Source organism: Coregonus clupeaformis, chromosome 6 (assembly GCF_020615455.1).
Source record: "Coregonus clupeaformis isolate EN_2021a chromosome 6, ASM2061545v1, whole genome shotgun sequence".
Lineage (NCBI taxonomy): Eukaryota > Metazoa > Chordata > Actinopteri > Salmoniformes > Salmonidae > Coregonus > Coregonus clupeaformis.
This window is the reverse complement of record NC_059197.1, coordinates 44,696,828-44,715,908: the sequence shown is the minus strand read 5'-3', so window position 1 is coordinate 44,715,908 and position 19,081 is coordinate 44,696,828. Positions and strand designations below refer to the sequence as shown.

Here is a 19,081-nt window from a genome sequence, read left to right as displayed (position 1 = left end):
TGATCAGCTCTACATGTATTAGTGTTGATAGAGCCCATGTTGAGTCCTACCTGAGCATTGTCCATTGACCAGCTGAAAGCCTGTCTTGCAGGACACACACTTGTAGCTTCCAGCCGTATTCTCACAACGACCATTAGCACAGGGAGTGGGGCTCTGAAGACACTCATCAACATCTGCAAAGAAAAGAAGGTGAAGAACACGTGTGACGTTGTCTGTAATCGCTCAAATGTATTGGTGTTGATAAAGGCCATGTTGTGTCCTACCTGTGCATTGTCTGTTGACCAGCCCAAAGCCTGGTTTGCAGGACACACACTTGTATGAGCCCTGGAAGTTCACACACTCCTGACCAGGGCACTGGGATGGGTCTGCACACTCATCCACGTCTGTACAGGTATCACTGTGTCGTCTGTACCCAGTGAGACACACACAGCTGTAGCTGCCCTGGGTGTTCTCACAGTGACCATTGATGCATGAGCTGGGGGTCTGACGACACTCATCTATATCTGTAGGAATGGAGAGGAGATATAAGAGATTGCTGAAAGGTAGCATAAATGGATGGAGACACACAGATATACCTCAGAACACACACAGACAATGGGATTTTACCTGAGCATTGTCCATTGATCATGCCGAAGCCTGGCTTGCAAGACACACAGTTGAAAGAACCCTGAGAGTTGACACAGGCCTGACCAGGACACCTCAAAAAGTCCTCACACTCATCCACATCTAAAACAGATAGAGCCAGAGCATTAATAGTCAGGCAGGATTTGTTTTACATAGATTGAAAGTTCCTTTTGCTGACATGTTCAAAAGAGGGAATGTACGTAATAATTTGGTGGAGTCATCGCTCGTACCTGTGCAGGCCTTGCCTTGTAGTTTGTATCCCGTGTGGCAAACACACCTGTAACTCCCAGGAGTGTTCTCACAACGACCATTGGTGCAAAGGCTGGGGGTCTGACGGCACTCGTCAACATCTACAACAGGGGGCGACAGAGACAGATAGTGCCCTCTATCAAACAGCCTGCGGAGAATTCTACTGAAACGTATGTGGTTTTGTGTATGACTGGAGGACAAGGAGTGTTACCTGAGCATTGTTCGTTGACCAGCCCAAAGCCTGGCGGGCAAGACACACACTTGTATGATCCTGGAGAGTTGACACAGGCCTGACCAGGACACCTCAAGGGGTCCTCACACTCATCCACATCTGTGGAAAGAGAGAGTGATAGACAGGGACAGGAAGTTGAATATGTCCGACTGACCAATAGTATCATTTCACAAACATCACACAATCTTTGATGAGACAATATACAGTGGGGAGAACAAGTATTTGATACACTGCCGATTTTCCAGGTTTTCCTACTTACAAAGCATGTAGAGGTCTGTAATTTCTATCATAGGTACACTTCAACTGTGAGAGACGGAATCTAAAACAAAAATCCAGAAAATCACATTGTATGATTTTTAAGTAAATAATTTGCATTTTATTGCATGACATAAGTATTTGATCACCTACCAACCAGTAAGAATTCCGGCTCTCACAGACCTGTTAGTTTTTCTTTAAGAAGCCCTCCTGTTCTCAACTCATTGCCTGTATTAACTGCACCTGTTTGAACTCGTTACCTGTATAAAAGACACCTGTCCACACACTCAATCAAACAGACTCCAACTTCTCCACAATGGCCAAGACCAGAGAGCTGTGTAAGGACATCAGGGATAAAATTGTAGACCTGCACAAGGCTGGGATGGGCTACAGGACAATAGGCAAGCAGCTTGGTGAGAAGGCAACAATTGTTGGCGCAATTATTAGAAAATGGAAGAAGTTCAAGATGACGGTCAATCACCCTCGGTCTGGGGCTCCATGCAAGATCTCACCTCGTGGGGCATCAATGATCATGAGGAAGGTGAGGGATCAGCCCAGAACTACATGGCAGGACCTGGTCAATGACCTGAAGAGAGCTGGGACCACAGTCTCAAAGAAAACTATTAGTAACACACTACGCCGTCATGGATTAAAATCCTGCAGCGCACGCAAGGTCCCCCTGCTCAAGCCAGCGCATGTCCAGGCCCGTCTGAAGTTTGCCAATGACCATCTGGATGATCCAGAGGAGAAATGGGAGAAGGTCATGTGGTCTGATGAGACAAAAATAGAGCTTTTTGGTCTAAACTCCACTCGCTGTGTTTGGAGGAAGAAGGATGAGTACAACCCCAAGAACACCATCCCAACCGTGAAGCATAGAGGTGGAAACATCATTCTTTGGGGATGCTTTTCTGCAAAGGGGACAGGACGACTGCACCGTATTGAAGAGAGGATGGATGGGGCCATGTATCGCGAGATCTTGGCCAACAACCTCCTTCCCTCAGTAAGAGCATTGAAGATGGGTCGTGGCTGGGTCTTCCAGCATGACAACGACCCGAAACACACAGCCAGGGCAACTAAGGAGTGGCTCCGTAAGAAGCATCTCAAGGTTCTGGAGTGGCCTGGCCAGTCTCCAGACCTGAACCAAATAGAAAATCTTTGGAGGGAGCTGAAAGTCCGTATTGCCCAGCGACAGCCCCGAAACTTGAAGGATCTGGAGAAGGTCTGTATGGAGGAGTGGGCCAAAATCCCTGCTGCAGTGTGTGCAAACCTGGTCAAGACCTACAAGAAACGTATGATCTCTGTAATTGCAAACAAAGGTTTCTGTACCAAATATTAAGTTCTGCTTTTCTGATCAAATACTTATGTCATACAATAAAATGCAAATTAATTACTTAAAAATCATACAATGTGATTTTCTGGATTTTTGTTTTAGACTCCGTCTCTCACAGTTGAAGTGTACCTATGATAAAAATTACAGACCTCTACATGCTTTGTAAGTAGGAAAACCTGCAAAATCAGCAGTGTATCAAATACTTATTCTCCCCACTGTACACAGTACAGTAGCTTCGGTAGTGAAATAATGTTGACTAGATGTAGAGATAGCTATCTTACCTTTACATGTGTTGCCCTCTAGTTTGTACCCAGTACGGCAGACACACTTGAAGCTACCAGGGCTATTCTCACAGCGGCCATTGTTACAGGGGTTCGGAACCTGACGACACTCGTCAATATCTGTGCCACAAAAAGTGTGTCCTTTACTCAAAGACTTGACAGTTAACAGTTATCTATTTTCTTATAGAATGATCAACGAGGACTAATGTACAGCTATCATAATCGACATAACGTTCCTTATAATAATCACAATCATGTTAGTAATACTTATTGACTGCTGATGTTGGAATCCTATGTTGAGTACGCGTCTGTTACCTTGACACTGCGTCTGTTGGAAGTTGGCTCTGTAGCCAGCAGGACACACACATCTGTAGCTGCCTGGTGTATTCTCACACTCCCCAACAGAACAGGGACTGAGAGTCTGGAGGCACTCATTGACATCTAGAGATACAGGTGAAAAAATGAAAAGAATTGACCAGAGTACCAGACCCCATTTCCTAATCGTTGACCTCCAAGTAGAACACAAGGCATTCCAGGGGGATGCAAGAAGGTCTTTCTCTATACCCAACGAGACAGAGTAGCTGTTGTCTGAATAAACGCACAGCTGCTGTGGCCAGCGACTATGTGTGTGTGAGTGTGTTTGTGTGTGTACAGTGGGGTCTGTACCTATACAGCTGGTGTGCTGGGGTCCCGGCTGGTATCCTGAGGGGCAGATACACCTGTAGCCCCCTTCTGTGTTCTGGCAGCGGCCGCTGCCACAGGGCTGGGGAGACGTCCTGCACTCGTCTATGTCTGAAAATAAAGAGGGATGAGAGGAAGAGGGGATGAGTGGGGTTAAAGAGGTCAAGAGGAGCCTGACCAACCCTGCAGGTTGTAATCAAGCTACCCCTCAGGGAATGGGAATGTAGTGAGATGCTTGAGGTACCGTAACCAGCCTGAAACTGACTCATCCATAATGACTATCACATGTTCAATGACCGCACACTATAAATACAGCTGAGGCTCAGTATAGCATCAGGAATAGCCAACATTGGGCTGTGTATGTGTGTGTGTTTGATGCTTCCCAATAGTAGTTAAGTAGTTTAACTAGCAACAGTGCCCTAGCAAAACAACATTCACCTTGACAATCAGTCTGCTGAGCGTTGAGTTGGTATCCCTCGTTACAGATGCAGGTATATCTCCCTCCGGGCTGGTCCACACAACGGCCCTGTCCACACACCTGGGGCATGGTCTCACACACACCACGCACTGGACGCCCAATCAGATGCATGTAGACGCACGTACACAGATACGCACATTTAGTTGGCTTGTTTGTCACCGTTTCAAAAAGGATTCCAAAGCCTGATCTTAGTTGTCGTCTCATCCATATGAGCCGTCAGAGGCCGTGAGAGGGAAGAGGGGCAAATACAGCCACGGATTATTGAGTGAGGAGGATCTGATCTCATCTGGGTGCCTGATCTCTGTTTACATTGGAGAGCTGAACAATGAATCTCTGGCATACACTCATCCCATTCCACACTCTTTGAAAAAAGGGTTCCAAAACGGTTATTTGGCTGTCCCCATAGGAGAACCCTTTTTGGTTCTAACATGGAACTCAAAAGGGTTTTACCCAGAACTAAAAAGGGTTCTTTAAAGGGTTATCTTATGGGGACAACCCTTTTAGGTTCTAGATAGCACTTTTTCTTTCTTCTAAGAGTGCAGCTCACATATTTTTCAGGGACCCATTATGAGGATTTATAGAGTCTCAGAACTCACTTGTTATGGGGCAGATTCAAGGCTGTGAGCATAATAGTGTTAAATTCCATGTTACAGCACAAACCTGGCACCTTGCTCACGAGATAAAAGTTAGCAGCTCGTTGACAGCCCCGCCTTGAGATTCAAACCTGCTAACATGTGATAAACTAACAGTCCGGTGGTGAGCAGTTGGCTCACATTAGGCGAAAGATTTGCGACACAAACAGAGCATTGTACCCATCTGGTTACTGCTTATATCTTGAGCCAGAGTTGCTGGATTGGTCTGTGTGAAAGTATTCCCTCTTTGAATCTCTCTTTGTATTGCAAAGAAATACATTAAAGAATGTAAAACGCCTTTTATCGACTGAGGTTTTGAAGTTGAGGTGTGTGTGTGAGGGACAGGGTCGACTAAGTACTCTAGTGGTGCCAGAAAAGGCCAGAGCCAGAAACACATCTGATGTCTTTGAAGGTGGATAAAACCACCAGTAAAAAATCGACGCCACCAGAGCATTCAACTCCATCTACCCATGATTCTTAAGCACTCATTATTCAGGTGCATTTGAAATGTGAACTTATGCTTTCAAGTGCTGTCACATAAAATGAAAGCAAAAAGGACACAGGAAGACCAGTTGTCATACTTCAATGGAGAACTTTGAGCTTTTCTCACTCCACAATACAGACTCCAAACTATATGCTTCTTTGTTCTTGAGTCAGGTGTGGAGTACAATAGTTAAGAGTTCTAATAGGAAATGACATGGAGTTGGCAGTGTGAGAAGCTAGAAAGTTGAACCAACGTTTATCTGAAGTTGACCTAATCTTGGAGCCATTACTATATCAAGATGAAACACATTGTGGTTGTGGTGTATGGTTTACGGTACCTGGCCTTGGGATGGGTGGGCGGGGCGTGACCGGAGACGGGAGGGGCTGGGCAGGTCTCACTGGAGATACTGGCCGTCGGTCAACTGGAGGCCGTTGAGTCTGAGTGGGGGGCCGAGCTGGAGAAACCAAAACAGGACATAAACATTTACTGAGAATGTTTAGACGCATTAGAGCTTTCGCTTGTTGAGAAGAGGCAGCTTGCTGGGAATTGTCTTTCTCACAGCCTTTTGGACACAAAACATCAAAATATTAAACATTGTAATTCTGTCTCAATAGTTGATGTTGCTATGTGGAAATGAGAAGAGCATATGGGTTTGATTCCAAAACGTGATGAATGCAAAAAAATAAAATTGAATTATGGCTGTTCTCATACTTTAAAACATTTACTTTAAATGTGCTTTAGAATGTGTTTTTTTGCAAAACGCGATATCCGTATTGTTTCATACAAAAACGCGCTATATTCACAGCCATGTATTTAGAGAGTTGGGACATTATGATGCATTTAAATGTCACTACAACATTCTATGGCAGCCATGTTAGCTCCGGTTAACAGAATGAGCATTATGATGCATTTACATGACACTTAAAAATTATATGGCAGCCATGTTAGCACCCCATTAACATTAGGCTACTTGGGGAATATATAAAAAAAAAAAGCTACGTAACTGAATGTCTAGAATTCTAAAAGTTGGCCCAACTCCCTAAATATATTGATCTGGCTATATCCACTGTACAGATGGCTGAAATAATCCATATGGTTTTTGCCGCTGGTGCAAAAGTGAGTCATTTAGCGAATCATTTCCATTATATTTGTCTGTTTAGTCGTAAGTTAGGTTTCTCTAAATATTTTTTCCAACACTTAGGAACGTAATCAGAACCTTATATTTTTTATTTAGGCTAACCCCTGGCTTAGTCAGCTGGATGCGGTAATAGACAGCTGTCACTCAGCTGTTCGCGTGCTGGCTAGTTGCTACCTAGCGTTACGTTAGCATTGAGCTCTTGAGTGTCATGGACCTTTTGATTATGGATCCCTTGGACAGTTTTTAGCCTGTTATATCTGTTCCTGTTGGCCGAAAGAGGTCACTTTCTAAACAAGCCCATGAAAAGGAGAGCACATATAAGAAAGAAAGCACATATACAGGCCCGTCTGAAGTTTGCCAACGAACATCTGAATGATTCAGAGGAGAACTGGGTGAAAGTGTTGTGGTCAGATGAGACCAAAATTGAGCTCTTTGGCATCAACTCAACTCGCCGTGTTTGGAGGAGGAGGAATGCTGCCTATGACCCCAAGAACACCATCCCCACCATCAAACATGGAGGTGGAAACATTATGCTTTGGGGGTGTTTTTCCTGCTAAGGGGACAGGACAACTTCACCGCATCAAAGGGACGATGGACGGGGCCATGTTCCGTCAAATCTTGGGTGAGAACCTCCTTCCCTCAGCCAGGGCATTGAAAATGGGTCGTGGATGGGTGTTCTAGCATGCCAATGACCCAAAACACATGGCCAAGGCAACAAAGGAGTGGCTCAAGAAGAAGGACATTAAGGTCCTGGAGTGGCCTAGCCAGTCTCCAGATCTTAATCCCATAGAAAATCTGTGGAGGGAGCTGAAGGTTCGAGTTGCCAAATGTCAGCCTCGAAACCTTAATGACTTGGAGAAGATCTGCAAAGAGGAGTGGGACAAAATCCCTCCTGAGATGTGTGCAAACCTGGTGGCCAACTACAAGAAACGTCTGACCTCTGTGATTGCCAACAAGGGTTTTGCCACCAAGTACTAAGTCATGTTTTGCAGAGGGGTCAAATACTTATTTCCCTCACTAAAATGCAAATCAATTAATAATATTAATAATATTCTGTCTCTCACTGTTCAAATAAACCTACCATTAAAATTATAGACTGATCATGTCTTTGTCAATGGGCAAACGTACAAAATCAGCAGGGGATCAAATACTTTTTTCCCTCACTGTACCAGCCTCAGAAATTGCAGCCCAAATAAATGCTTCACAGAGTTCAAGTAACAGACACATCTCAACATCAACTGTTCAGAGGGGACTGTGTGAATCAGGCCTTCATGGTTGAATTGCTGTAAAGAAACCACTATAAGAAGAAGAGACCTGCTTGGGCCAAGAAACACAAGCAATGGACATTAGACCGGTGGAAATTTGTCCTTTGGTCAGGAGTCCAAATTGGATTTCTGGTTCCAACCGCTGTGTCTTTGTGAGACGCGGTGTGGGTGAACGGATGATCTCCGCATGTGTATTTCCCACTGTAAAGTATGGAGGAGGAGGAGTTATGGTGTGGGGGTGCTTTGCTGGTGACACTGTCTGTGATTTATTTAGAATTCAAGGCACACTTAACCAGCATGGCTACCACAGCATTCTGCAGCGATACGCCATCCCATCTGGTTTGGGTTTAGTGGGACTATCATTTGTTTTTCAACAGGACAATGACCCAACACACCTTCAGGCTGTGTAAGGGCTATTTTACCAAGAAGGAGAGTGATGGATTGCTGCATCAGATGATCTGGCCTCCACAATCCCCCAACCTCAACCCAATTGAGATGGTTTGGGATGAGTCGGACTACAGAGTGAAGGAAAAGCAGCCAACAAGTGCTCGGCATATGTGGGAACTCCTTCAAGACTGTTGGAAAAGCATTCCAGGTGAAGCTGGTTAAGAGAATGCCAAGAGTGTGCAAAGCTGGCATCAACACAAAGGGTGGCTATTTGAAGAATCTCAAATATAAAATATATTTTAACACTTTTTTGTTCACCACATGATTCCATATGTGTTATTTCATAGTTGTGATGTCTACACTATTATTCTACAATGTAAAAAATAGTACGAATAAAGAAAAACCCTTGAATGAGTGGGTGTGTCCAAACTTTTGACTGGTACTGTATTATTTAGTGTGAAATTAGTTTGATTCAAAATTGACCATTATCATGCACCTGTCTCGGAACAGGGGAAGGGGGAAAAAAGACATGTCATCTGGAGGACGCTTTTCCCATGGTTAATTTTCATGCCAACCAGGTAAGCTATACTCCTGTTGTAAAGCGAAGCAATGTGCTTAATATTAGGAAAGTTGAGAAATAAATATAGTAGGCCTAGCCTATAGAAAGCTGATGGGATCCTCCTCTTTTTAATAGAGTCCATCAAAACTATTCTGTTTTCTCATACATTTGCTAGCCTATAGAATTTTTGCGCAACATGAGCTCACGGTCTCTCATGACGTGTTTGATTTGATTTTCGATAACATTTGCATTGATGTCAGAGTGATTAGAGGGACAATAGTGTGCTGAGTACCAGGCAGTTAGCAAGTTTGGTAGGCTACTAATGGCCATCAGCAGCATCAGAGCTTGGAGAAGCCTAGTTACCGTGACTAAACGGTCATGTGGAATTTGACTGCGGTCATGACTCGTGACTGCCGGTGTGGCGGGAATACGGTCACCGTAACAGTCCTATATAAGATGTGTTTTTAATTAATGTCAATTTACAAACATTTCTGAAAATGGATATATCACATTTTTGGAATGAAACTCTTCACTGTACGTTGAGGAATCTCCTTAAGGTTGCTAGGGATTATTGTCTGCTCACCTGTCACCACCCGGGTGGGTCCTGCTGTAACAGAGCTGGCTGGGATGTGTGGTCTGCCCTGTGGGGACAGGGAGCCTCCACTCGATGGCTGTTGGGGTCTGGTCTGAGGGGTGAGAGCTCTACCACCTGGCTGTTGGGGTCTGGTCGGAGTGGTGAGCAGAGTAGTGCTACCTGGTTGTTGCGGTCTAGTTTGGGGAGTGAAAGAGCCTGAGCTTGAAGGTTGTTGGGGCCTGGTTATAGGAGTGAGAGAGGCTGAGTTTGAAGATTGTTGGGGCCTAGTTTGGGGAGTCAGTGCACCACTGCTTGAAGGTTGTTGGGATCCAATTTGCGGAGTGAGAGGGCCTGAGCTTGATGGTTGCTGGGGTCTCGTCAGAGTGGTGAGCAGAGTAGTGCTACCTGGTTGTTGTCGCCTTGTCTGTGGTGTGCTCTGGGATATGACAGGGGGACCTCCAGTCCCATGCTGCTCCACCACCCTCTGGTTGAACTTGATGGCAGAGGCAGAGTAGTGGTAGCCAGGCCCTGCTGGGCAGATGTCCTTGAAAGCAACTGTCAGGAGCAAACAGAGAACACCACAAGCAGGATTCAATTAGTTAGTGTGTTTCATACCCATATACAGTACCAGTCAAAAGTTTGGACACACCTACTCATTCAATGGTTTTTCTTTATTTTTACTATTTTTTACATTGTAGAATAATAGTGAAGACATCAAAACTATGAAATTACACATATGGTATCATGTAGTAACCCAAAAAGTGTTAAACAAATCAAAATATATTTTATATTTGAGATTCTTCATTTAGCCACTCTTTGCCTTGATGACAGCTTTTCACACTCTTGGCATTCTCTCAACCAGCTTCATGAGGTAGTCACCTGGAATGCATTTCAATTGTGCCTTCTTAAAAGTTAATTTGTGGAATTTATTTCCTTCTTAATGCGTTTGAGCCAATCAGTTGTGTTGTGACAAGGTCAAGTGGGTATACAGAAGATAGCCCTATTTGGTAAAAGATCAAGTCCATATTATGGCAAGAACAGCTCAAATAAGCAAAGAGAAACGACAGTCCGTCATTACTTTAAGACATGAAGGTGAATCAGGCCTTCATGGTCGAATTGCTGCAAAGAAACCACTACCAAAGGACACCAATAAAAAGAAGAGACCTGCTTGTGCCAAGAAACACGAGCAATGGACATCAGACCGGTGAAAATGTGTATTTTGGTCTGGAATCCAAATTGGAGATTTTTGGTTCCAACCGCCGTGTCTTTGTGAAAATTGGTGTGGGTGAACGGATGATCTCTGCATGTGTATTTCCCACCGTAAAGCATGGAGGAGGAGGTGTTATGGTGTGGGGGTGCTTTGCTGGTGACACTGTCTGTGATTTATTTAGAATTCAAGGCACACTTAACCAGCATGGGTACCACAGCAGTCTGCAGCGATACGCCATCCCATCTGGTTTGGGCTTAGTGGGACTATCATTTATTTTTCAACAAGATAATGATCCAACACACCTCCAGGCTGTGTAAGGGCTATTTTACCAAGAAGGAGAGTGATGGAGTGCTGCATCAGATGACCTGGCCTCCACAATCCCCCGACCTCGACCCAATTGAGATGGTTTGGGATGAGTCGGACCACAGAGTGAAGGAAAAGCAGCCAACAAGTGCTCAGCATATGTGGGAACTCCTTGAAGACTGTTGGAAAAGCATTCCAGGTGAAGCTGGTTGAGAGAATGCCAAGAGTGTGCAAAGCTGTCATCAAGGCAAAGGGTGGCTATTTGAAGAATCTCAAATATAAAATCTTTTTTTATTTGTTTAACACTTTTTTGGTTACATGATTCCATATGTGTTATTTCCTAGTTTTGATGTCTTCACTATTATTCTACAATGTAGAAAATAGTAAAAATAAAGAAAAACCCTGGAATGAGTAGGTGTGTCCAAACGTTTGACTGGTACTGTATATACACACATACCTGTACATACATTTGTAATTGTAATATAATGCCATTCTCTTATATACTGAACAAAAATATAAACGCAACATGTAACAATTTCAAAGATTTACTGAGTTACAGTTCATATAAGGCATTCAGTCAATTCAAATAAATTAATTAAGCCCTAATCTATGGATTTCACATGACTGTGAATACAGATATATATCTATTGGTCACAGATAGCTGCGTGGATTAGAAAACCAGTCAGTATCTAGTGTGACAACCATTTGCCTCATGTAGCGCGACACATCTCTTTCGCATAGAATTGTAGCCTATGGAATGGTGTCCCACTCCTCTTCAATGGCTGTGCGAACACGCTGTCGTACACAACAATCCAGAGCATCCCAAACATGCTCAACGGGTGACATGTCTGGTGAGTATGCAGGCCATGGAAGAACTGGGACATTTTCAGCTTCCAGGAATTGTGTACAGATCCTTGCGACATGGGGCCGTGCATTATCATGCTGAAACATGATTTGATGGCGGCAGATGAATGGCACGACAATAGGCATCAGGATCTCGTCACGGTATCTCTGTGTATTCAAATTGTTTTTTTGTCTGTAGCTTATGCCTGCCCATACCATAAACCCACCACCATGGGGCACTCTGTTCACAACGTTGACATCAGCAAACCATTCGCCCACACAACGCCATACACGTGGTCTGCGGCTGTGAGGCCGGTTGGACGTACTGCCAAATTCTCTAAAACGACATGGTAGAGAAACATTCTCTGGCAACAGCTCTGGTGCACATTCCTGCAGTCAGCATGCCAATTGCACACTCCCTCAAAACTTGAGACATCTGTGGAATTGTGTTTGGTGCAAAACTGTACATTTTAGTGGCATTTTATTGCCCCCAGCACAAGGTGCATCATGCCTTTTACATTTGAGAGAAATAAGCTTTTTGTGCGTATGGATATTTTTTGGGATCTTTTATTTCAGCTCATGAAACATGGGACCAACACTTTACATGTTGTGTTTATATTTTTGTTCAGTGTATATATTGTGACATAGGCAGATGTTAACACTGGGCACTAGCTGCATTATAATTATCCAATGCCGGACCAGTATGATGGGGGGGGTTTGAATCAGAATAGGTCACCTGATCCAAAGTAGGGACACCTCTCACAGTTCTTGCCCCAGGCCTTGCCCACCCGGCTGCAGCAGCAGATCGGCTTGGTGATGTTCCTGAGGATGGGCACGGAGCAGCTACCAGGGCCAGAGCCAGAGTTCAGGATACGATAGCACTGGCCCTTATCCTCCGAGATCACCTTATGAGCTGCAAGAGGAGGACAGGGTGAGGACATGCCAATGGGAGAATGGTGGAGAGAAGATAGCGGTATTATAGCCATACAGAAACAGTTTCATGTCTCAAAAGGCCTCAAGCAAAAGAAGACACCAAACCCAACATGCAGGCCCAACACATGCTGATTGTTGATTGACACATAATCTTGAAGTATAACGCTGCTGTACTCTTCGTCTTTGCTTTTTGTGTCACAATTAGTGTCAATTCTGGTAGGCATTCTGTTGCTTTAGTTGGGTTAAGAAACATAAATATTCAACTGAAGACAGACAATGAGTTGCAGAAGTACCTCACGTCAGAAAAAATAAGAAACGTCAGGATTTATCGCTGTTAAACCCTCGATTCAGATAGCAAGAAAACAGAAAAGCTGAAAGCATTCCCATGACCTTTTTGGTAACACATTATTTAAAGATGACCGCTCAGAGTCAACGTTGCACAAAACAGACAGCTTCCAACAGTTAGAGCCAAGAGCTGGGGAGGACTGGATAGCGAGGGAGCCCCCAGACAAGCAGATGCAAACTGTGTCAGATCCAAAGGCAACACACAGCCCAACCAGCATTTCAGAAGCACTGACCATCGTAAAATGCCAGTTAGAATAAGCAGGCCGAGTGTCACAGAAATTCAGATGCTGTAATGTCATGTTTATGATGTGCATATAGATTTTGTTTTATGTATGATATAATACAGCACAGTTAATGTAAAATATTACTAAATAATGTTCTAAAAGGGTGTGGAAGTTTAACTCATTTTTGGGATCAGCATGAATAAAGATAATGGACATTTTTATTGCATGAGGTAGTTTACTTGTCCTACACAGTGTTTCCCCTATATTCATTTAGCAAATCGTTGACGCCACTCCAAAAGAAAAAAAAAATAATTCGGTAGGTAAAACGTTTTCAGTGTAAACTTAAATGACGAAAACCTAATATAAAATATATTTTCTTAATAAAATCACCTTTGAGAACTAAGAATCACCTAAATAAAAACTAGACAGTCAGGGAGAATAAAAAAATTAATACAAATGTAATGACATTGATTTTGTTCTAATGTTTGAGTCTCTCAGATAGCATAAGAACACGGCATAAGCCATTGCAAAATGTGTAGAATTGCAGGAAATTAGCTTTAAAACTGTAAAATAAAATATTTGCCCATGGCAAAATATGTACAGTGAGGGAAAAAAGTATTTGATCCCCTGCTGATTTGGTACGTTTGCCCACTGACAAAGACATGATCAGTCTATAATTTTAATGGTAGGTTTATTTGAACAGTGAAAGACAGAATAACAACAAAAAAATCCAGAAAAACGAATGTAAAAAATGTTATAAAGTGATTTGCATTTTAATGAGGGAAATACGTATTTGACCCCTCTGCAAAACATGACTTAGTACTTGGTGGCAAAACCCTTGTTGGCAATCACAGAGGTCAGACGTTTCTTGTAGTTGGCCACCAGGTTTGCACACATCTCAGGAGGGATTTTGTCCCACTCCTCTTTGCAGATCTTCTCCAAGTCATTAAGGTTTCTAGCCTGACGTTTGGCAACTCGAACCTTCAGCTCCCTCCACAGATTTTCTATGGGATTAAGGTCTGGAGACTGGCTAGGCCACTCCAGGACCTTAATGTGCTTCTTCTTGAGCCACTCCTTTGTTGCCTTGGCCGTGTGTTTTGGGTCATTGTCATGCTGGAATACCCATCCACGACCCATTTTCAATGCCCTGGCTGAGGGAAGGAGTTCTCACCCAAGATTTGACGGTCCATCGTCCCTTTGATGCTGTGAAGTTGTCCTGTCCCCTTAGCAGAAAAACACCCCCAAAGCATAATGTTTCCACCTCCATGTTTGATGGTGGGGATGGTGTTCTTGGGGTCATAGGCAGCATTCCTCCTCCTCCAAACACGGCGAGTTGAGTTGATGCCAAAGAGCTCGATTTTGGTCTCATCTGACCACAACACTTTCACCCAGTTCTCCTCTGAATCATTCAGATGTTCATTGGCAAACTTCAGAAAGGCCTGTATATGTGCTTTCTTGAGCAGGGGGACCTTGCGGATTTCAGTCATTCACGGCTTAGTGTGTTACCAATTGTTTTCTTGGTGACTATGGTCCCAACTGCATTGAGATCATTGACAAGATCCTCCCGTGTAGTTCTGGGCTGATTCCTCACCGTTCTCATGATCATTGCAACTCCACGAAGTGAGATCTTGCATGGAGCCCCAGGCCGAGGGAGATTGACAGTTCTTTTGTGTTTCTTCCATTTGCGAATAATCGCACCAACTGTTGTCACCTTTTCACCAAGCTGCTTGGCGATGGTCTTGTAGCCCATTCCAGCCTTGTGTAGGTCTACAATCTTGTCCCTGACATCCTTGGAGAGCTCTTTGGTCTTGGCCATGGTGGAGAGTTTGGAATCTGATTGATTGCTTCTGTGGACAGGTGTCTTTTATACAGGTAACAAGCTAAGATTAGGAGCACTCCCTTTAAGAGTGTGCTCCTAATCTCAGCTCGTTACCTGTATAAAAGACACCTGGGAGCCAGAAATCTTTCTGATTGAGAGGGGGTCAAATACTTATTTCCCTCATTAAAATGCAAATCAATGTATAACATTTTTGACATGCGTTTTTTCTGGATTTTTGTTGTTATTCTGTCTCTCACTGTTCAAATAAACCTACCATTAAAATTATAGACTGATCATTTCTTTGTCAGTGGGCAAATGTACAAAATCAGCAGGGGATCAAATACTTTTTTCCCCTCACTGTAGAATTGCAGAAATTGTTTTGGGTCGGTTTGCGCCATTGGCCATGCCCACTAACCCCCCCACCCCACCTTTGCCACTGCTGCTGAAAGAAATCCTAGGGGAAACACTGCTACAGTATGTTGGCTAATATCCAACACATACCCTAAACACATTCAATTTTCCTCTATCTCTTTACTCAACATGTTTTGTATGGGAGGTTGTGTGTATCGTTTTGTACATTTCAGCTCCATAGCACCTCGGCCATGCGTTATTCCTGCTCATTCCAGACACCGCGGCATAGCGAGCGCAGCATTGCCTTCCTCTCCTTCGAGCAGGGCACCCTGTAGGCTACTTACAGATACAGATCCCGTGAGAGGCGTCCAGTATGTATCCTTGCCTGCAGACACAACTGTAGCTCCCCCGAGTGTTCACACAGTTCCCGTTCTCACAGAAGCCTGGCTGCAAACACTCATTAACATCTAGGAAGGGAAACACTACGGTCACGTCCCTATTCCCCAACCATAGGATCCACAGACAGGAAACAGTCATGAACCCTCTTCCTGAAGGCCGGGGAGATAATAGGGCTTCCCACTGATATACTGTACTTGCAGGGGGAGGCCCTGGTCACACACGACATTCATATTCTGGGGATATTAATAGTGACTAACTTGAAACCCAATGAGGATGGTTAGACATGACAAACATTTGTGCTTAGAGTTCATTCTATGTGAAACAAATACATTTAGTAAACTGAAGTTTTAACTGAGACCTTGGAAGAACTAACCTGAACTCATAATCTTTGAAACACTCACTAAAAAGTCTGGCAACATCCAATGTGAGTGTAAAAGAAAACCACAACATAAACATATCAGTGTTTATCCAACCCCGTCCTCATCAATATCGTAGCAGCTTACAACATGAGATGTACTGTAACTCTCAGGGAATTAGCGAGATTGAGTGAGTGATGCAACAGGGCCTGGTGTAGTCATTACTTCTCATGCTATCTGCCTCTTCCTGGAGAAATGGTTTTCCAGCAGTCAGGTTATACAACCATCTGGCCTAACGTACGTAGCATCTGTTGGGTAATAGGAGTGAACTGAGCTCATCCCCAATTCACTGTAGTAGACCTTCTTGCTACAAATAGACATTTAAAGGCAGCATTGCAAATATGGTTTGTATCATCATATGTCAGCACCTTATCCATTTCAGTTACTATGTTAAATCTTTCTATATAGATGCAGGAGTGAAAAAGTTTATCCTGTCAAATAACAGTAATACTGTATGTACAGTTGAAGTCGGAAGTTTACATACACTTAGGTTGGAGTCATTAAAACTTGTTTTTGAACCACTCCACACATTTCTTGTTAACAAACTATAGTTTTGGCAAGTCGGTTAGGACATCTACTTTCTGCATGACACAAGTAATATTTCCAACAACTGTTTACAGACAGATTATTTCACTTATAATTCACTGTATCACAATTCCAGTGGGTCAGAAGTTTACATACACTAAGTTGACTGTGCCTTTAAACAGCTTGGAAAATTCCAGAAAAGGATGTCATGGCTTTAGAAGCTTCTGATCTACATCATTTGAGTCAATTGGAGGTGTACTTGTGGATGTATTTCAAGGCCTACCTTCAAACTCAGTGGCTCTTTGCTTGCAACTGCACATGGGGACAAAGATCATACTTTTTGGAGAAATGTCCTCTGGTCTGATGAAACAAAAATCGAACTGTTTGGCTATAATGACCATTGTTATGTTTGGAGGAAAATGGGGGCTGCTTGCAAGCCGAAAAACACCATCCCAACCGTGAAGCACGGGGGTGGCAGCGTCATGCTGTGGGGGGTGCTTTGCTGCAGGAGGGACTGGTGCACTTCACAAAATAGATGGCATCATGAGGAAGGAAAATTATGTGGATATATTGAAGCAACATCTCAAGACATCAGTCAGGAAGTTAAAGCTTGGTCGCAAATGAGTCTTCCAAATGGACAATAACCCCAAGCATACTTCCAAAGTTGTGGCAAAATGGCTTAAGGACACCAAATTCAAGGTATTGGAGTGGCCATCACAAAGCCCTGACCTCAATCCTATAGAACATTTGTGGGCAGAACTGAAAAAGCGTGTGCGAGCAAGGAGGCCTACAAACCTGACTCAGTTACACCAGCTCTATCAGGAGGAATGGGCCAAAATTCACCCAACTTATTGTGGGAAGCTTGTGGAAGGCTACCCGAAACGTTTGACCCAAGTTAAACAATTTCAAGGCAATGCTACCAAATACGAATTGAGTGTATGTAAACTTCTGACCCACTGGGAATGTGATGAAAGAAATAAAAGCTTAAATAAATCATTCTCTCTACTATTATTCTGACATTTCACATTCTTAAAATAAAGTGGTGATCCTAACTGACCTAAGACAGGGAATTTTTACTAGGATTAAATGTCAGGAATTGTGATAAACTGAGTTTAAATGTATTTGGCTAAGGTGTATGTAAACTTCCGACTTCAACTGTATATCCATTGAGGCATGTTAGTGAGGTGAATATGATCCTTTATGTTATAGAATTGAACTTACAGATCAATGTTGTTTTTCTCCATTTATATCAGCTGCTAACTAATGTGCATGTACAGTATAATACCAGGAGCCTCAAGCCTATTCTAAAGAATCACAGGTGATGTTTTTGCAATATGTACAGTGGGGGAAAAAAGTATTTAGTCAGCCACCAATTGTGCAAGTTCTCCCACTTAAAAAGATGAGAGAGGCCTGTAATTTTCATCATAGGTACACGTCAACTATGACAGACAAATTGAGAAAACAAATTCCAGAAAATCACATTGTAGGATTTTTTATGAATTTATTTGCAAATTATGGTGGAAAATAAGTATTTGGTCACCTACAAACAAGCAAGATTTCTGGCTCTCATAGACCTGTAACTTCTTCTTTAAGAGGCTCTTCTGTCCTCCACTCGTTACCTGTATTAATGGCACCTGTTTGAACTTGTTATCAGTATAAAAGACACCTGTCCACAACCTCAAACAGTCACACTCCAAACTCCACTATGGCCAAGACCAAAGAGCTGTCAAAGGACACCAGAAACAAAATTGTAGACCTGCACCAGGCTGGGAAGACTGAATCTGCAATAGGTAAGCAGCTTGGTTTGAAGAAATCAACTGTGGGAGCAAATATTAGGAAATGGAAGACATACAAGACCACTGATAATCTCCCTCGATCTGGGGCTCCACGCAAGATCTCACCCCGTGGGGTCAAAATGATCACAAGAACGGTGAGCAAAAATCCCAGAACCACACGGGGGGACCTAGTGAATGACCTGCAGAGAGCTGGGACCAAAGTAACAATGCCTAGTAACACACTACGCCGCCAGGGACTCAAATCATGCAGTGCCAGACGTGTCCCCCCTGCTTAAGCCAGTACATTTCCAGGCCCGTCTGAAGTTTGCTAGAGTGCATTTGGATGATCCAGAAGAGGATTGGGAGAATGTCATATGAAACCAAAATAGAACCTTTTGGTAAAAACTCAACTCGTCGTGTTTGGAGGACAAAGAATGCTGAGTTGCATCCAAAGAACATCATACCTACTGTGAAGCATGGGGGTGGAAACATCATGCTTTGGGGCTGTTTTTCTGCAAAGGACCAGGACGACTGATTCGTGTAAAGGAAAGAATGAATGGGGCCATGTATCGTGAGATTTTGAGTGAAAACCTCCTTCCATCAGCAAGGGCATTGAAGATGAAACGTGGCTGGGTCTTTCAGCATGACAATGATCCCAAACACACCGCCGGGCAACGAAGGAGTGGCTTCGTAAGAAGCATTTCAAGGTCCTGGAGTGGCCTAGCCAGTCTCCAGATCTCAACCCCCATAGAAAATCTTTGGAGGGAGT

At 43.5% G+C, this 19,081-nt stretch overlaps 1 protein-coding gene across 1 annotated transcript in view; it reads right to left on the bottom strand.

Annotated features, from left to right (window-relative positions):
* The window catches only part of LOC121567411 (latent-transforming growth factor beta-binding protein 4), an 88,441-nt gene that overhangs the window by 12,790 nt on the left and 56,570 nt on the right, over window positions 1-19,081 (bottom strand). Inside the window, exons 10-22 of the mRNA XM_045220831.1 lie at window positions 15,542-15,664; window positions 12,262-12,438; window positions 9,179-9,724; window positions 5,584-5,700; window positions 4,091-4,219; window positions 3,638-3,763; window positions 3,287-3,412; window positions 2,972-3,091; window positions 1,085-1,204; window positions 855-974; window positions 607-726; window positions 264-503; window positions 51-173 (exon numbers count right to left, since the gene is read on the bottom strand). Of these exons, the coding sequence (XP_045076766.1) occupies window positions 51-173; window positions 264-503; window positions 607-726; window positions 855-974; window positions 1,085-1,204; window positions 2,972-3,091; window positions 3,287-3,412; window positions 3,638-3,763; window positions 4,091-4,219; window positions 5,584-5,700; window positions 9,179-9,724; window positions 12,262-12,438; window positions 15,542-15,664 (2,187 nt within the window). The remainder of the gene's footprint in view (window positions 1-50; window positions 174-263; window positions 504-606; window positions 727-854; window positions 975-1,084; window positions 1,205-2,971; window positions 3,092-3,286; window positions 3,413-3,637; window positions 3,764-4,090; window positions 4,220-5,583; window positions 5,701-9,178; window positions 9,725-12,261; window positions 12,439-15,541; window positions 15,665-19,081) is intronic.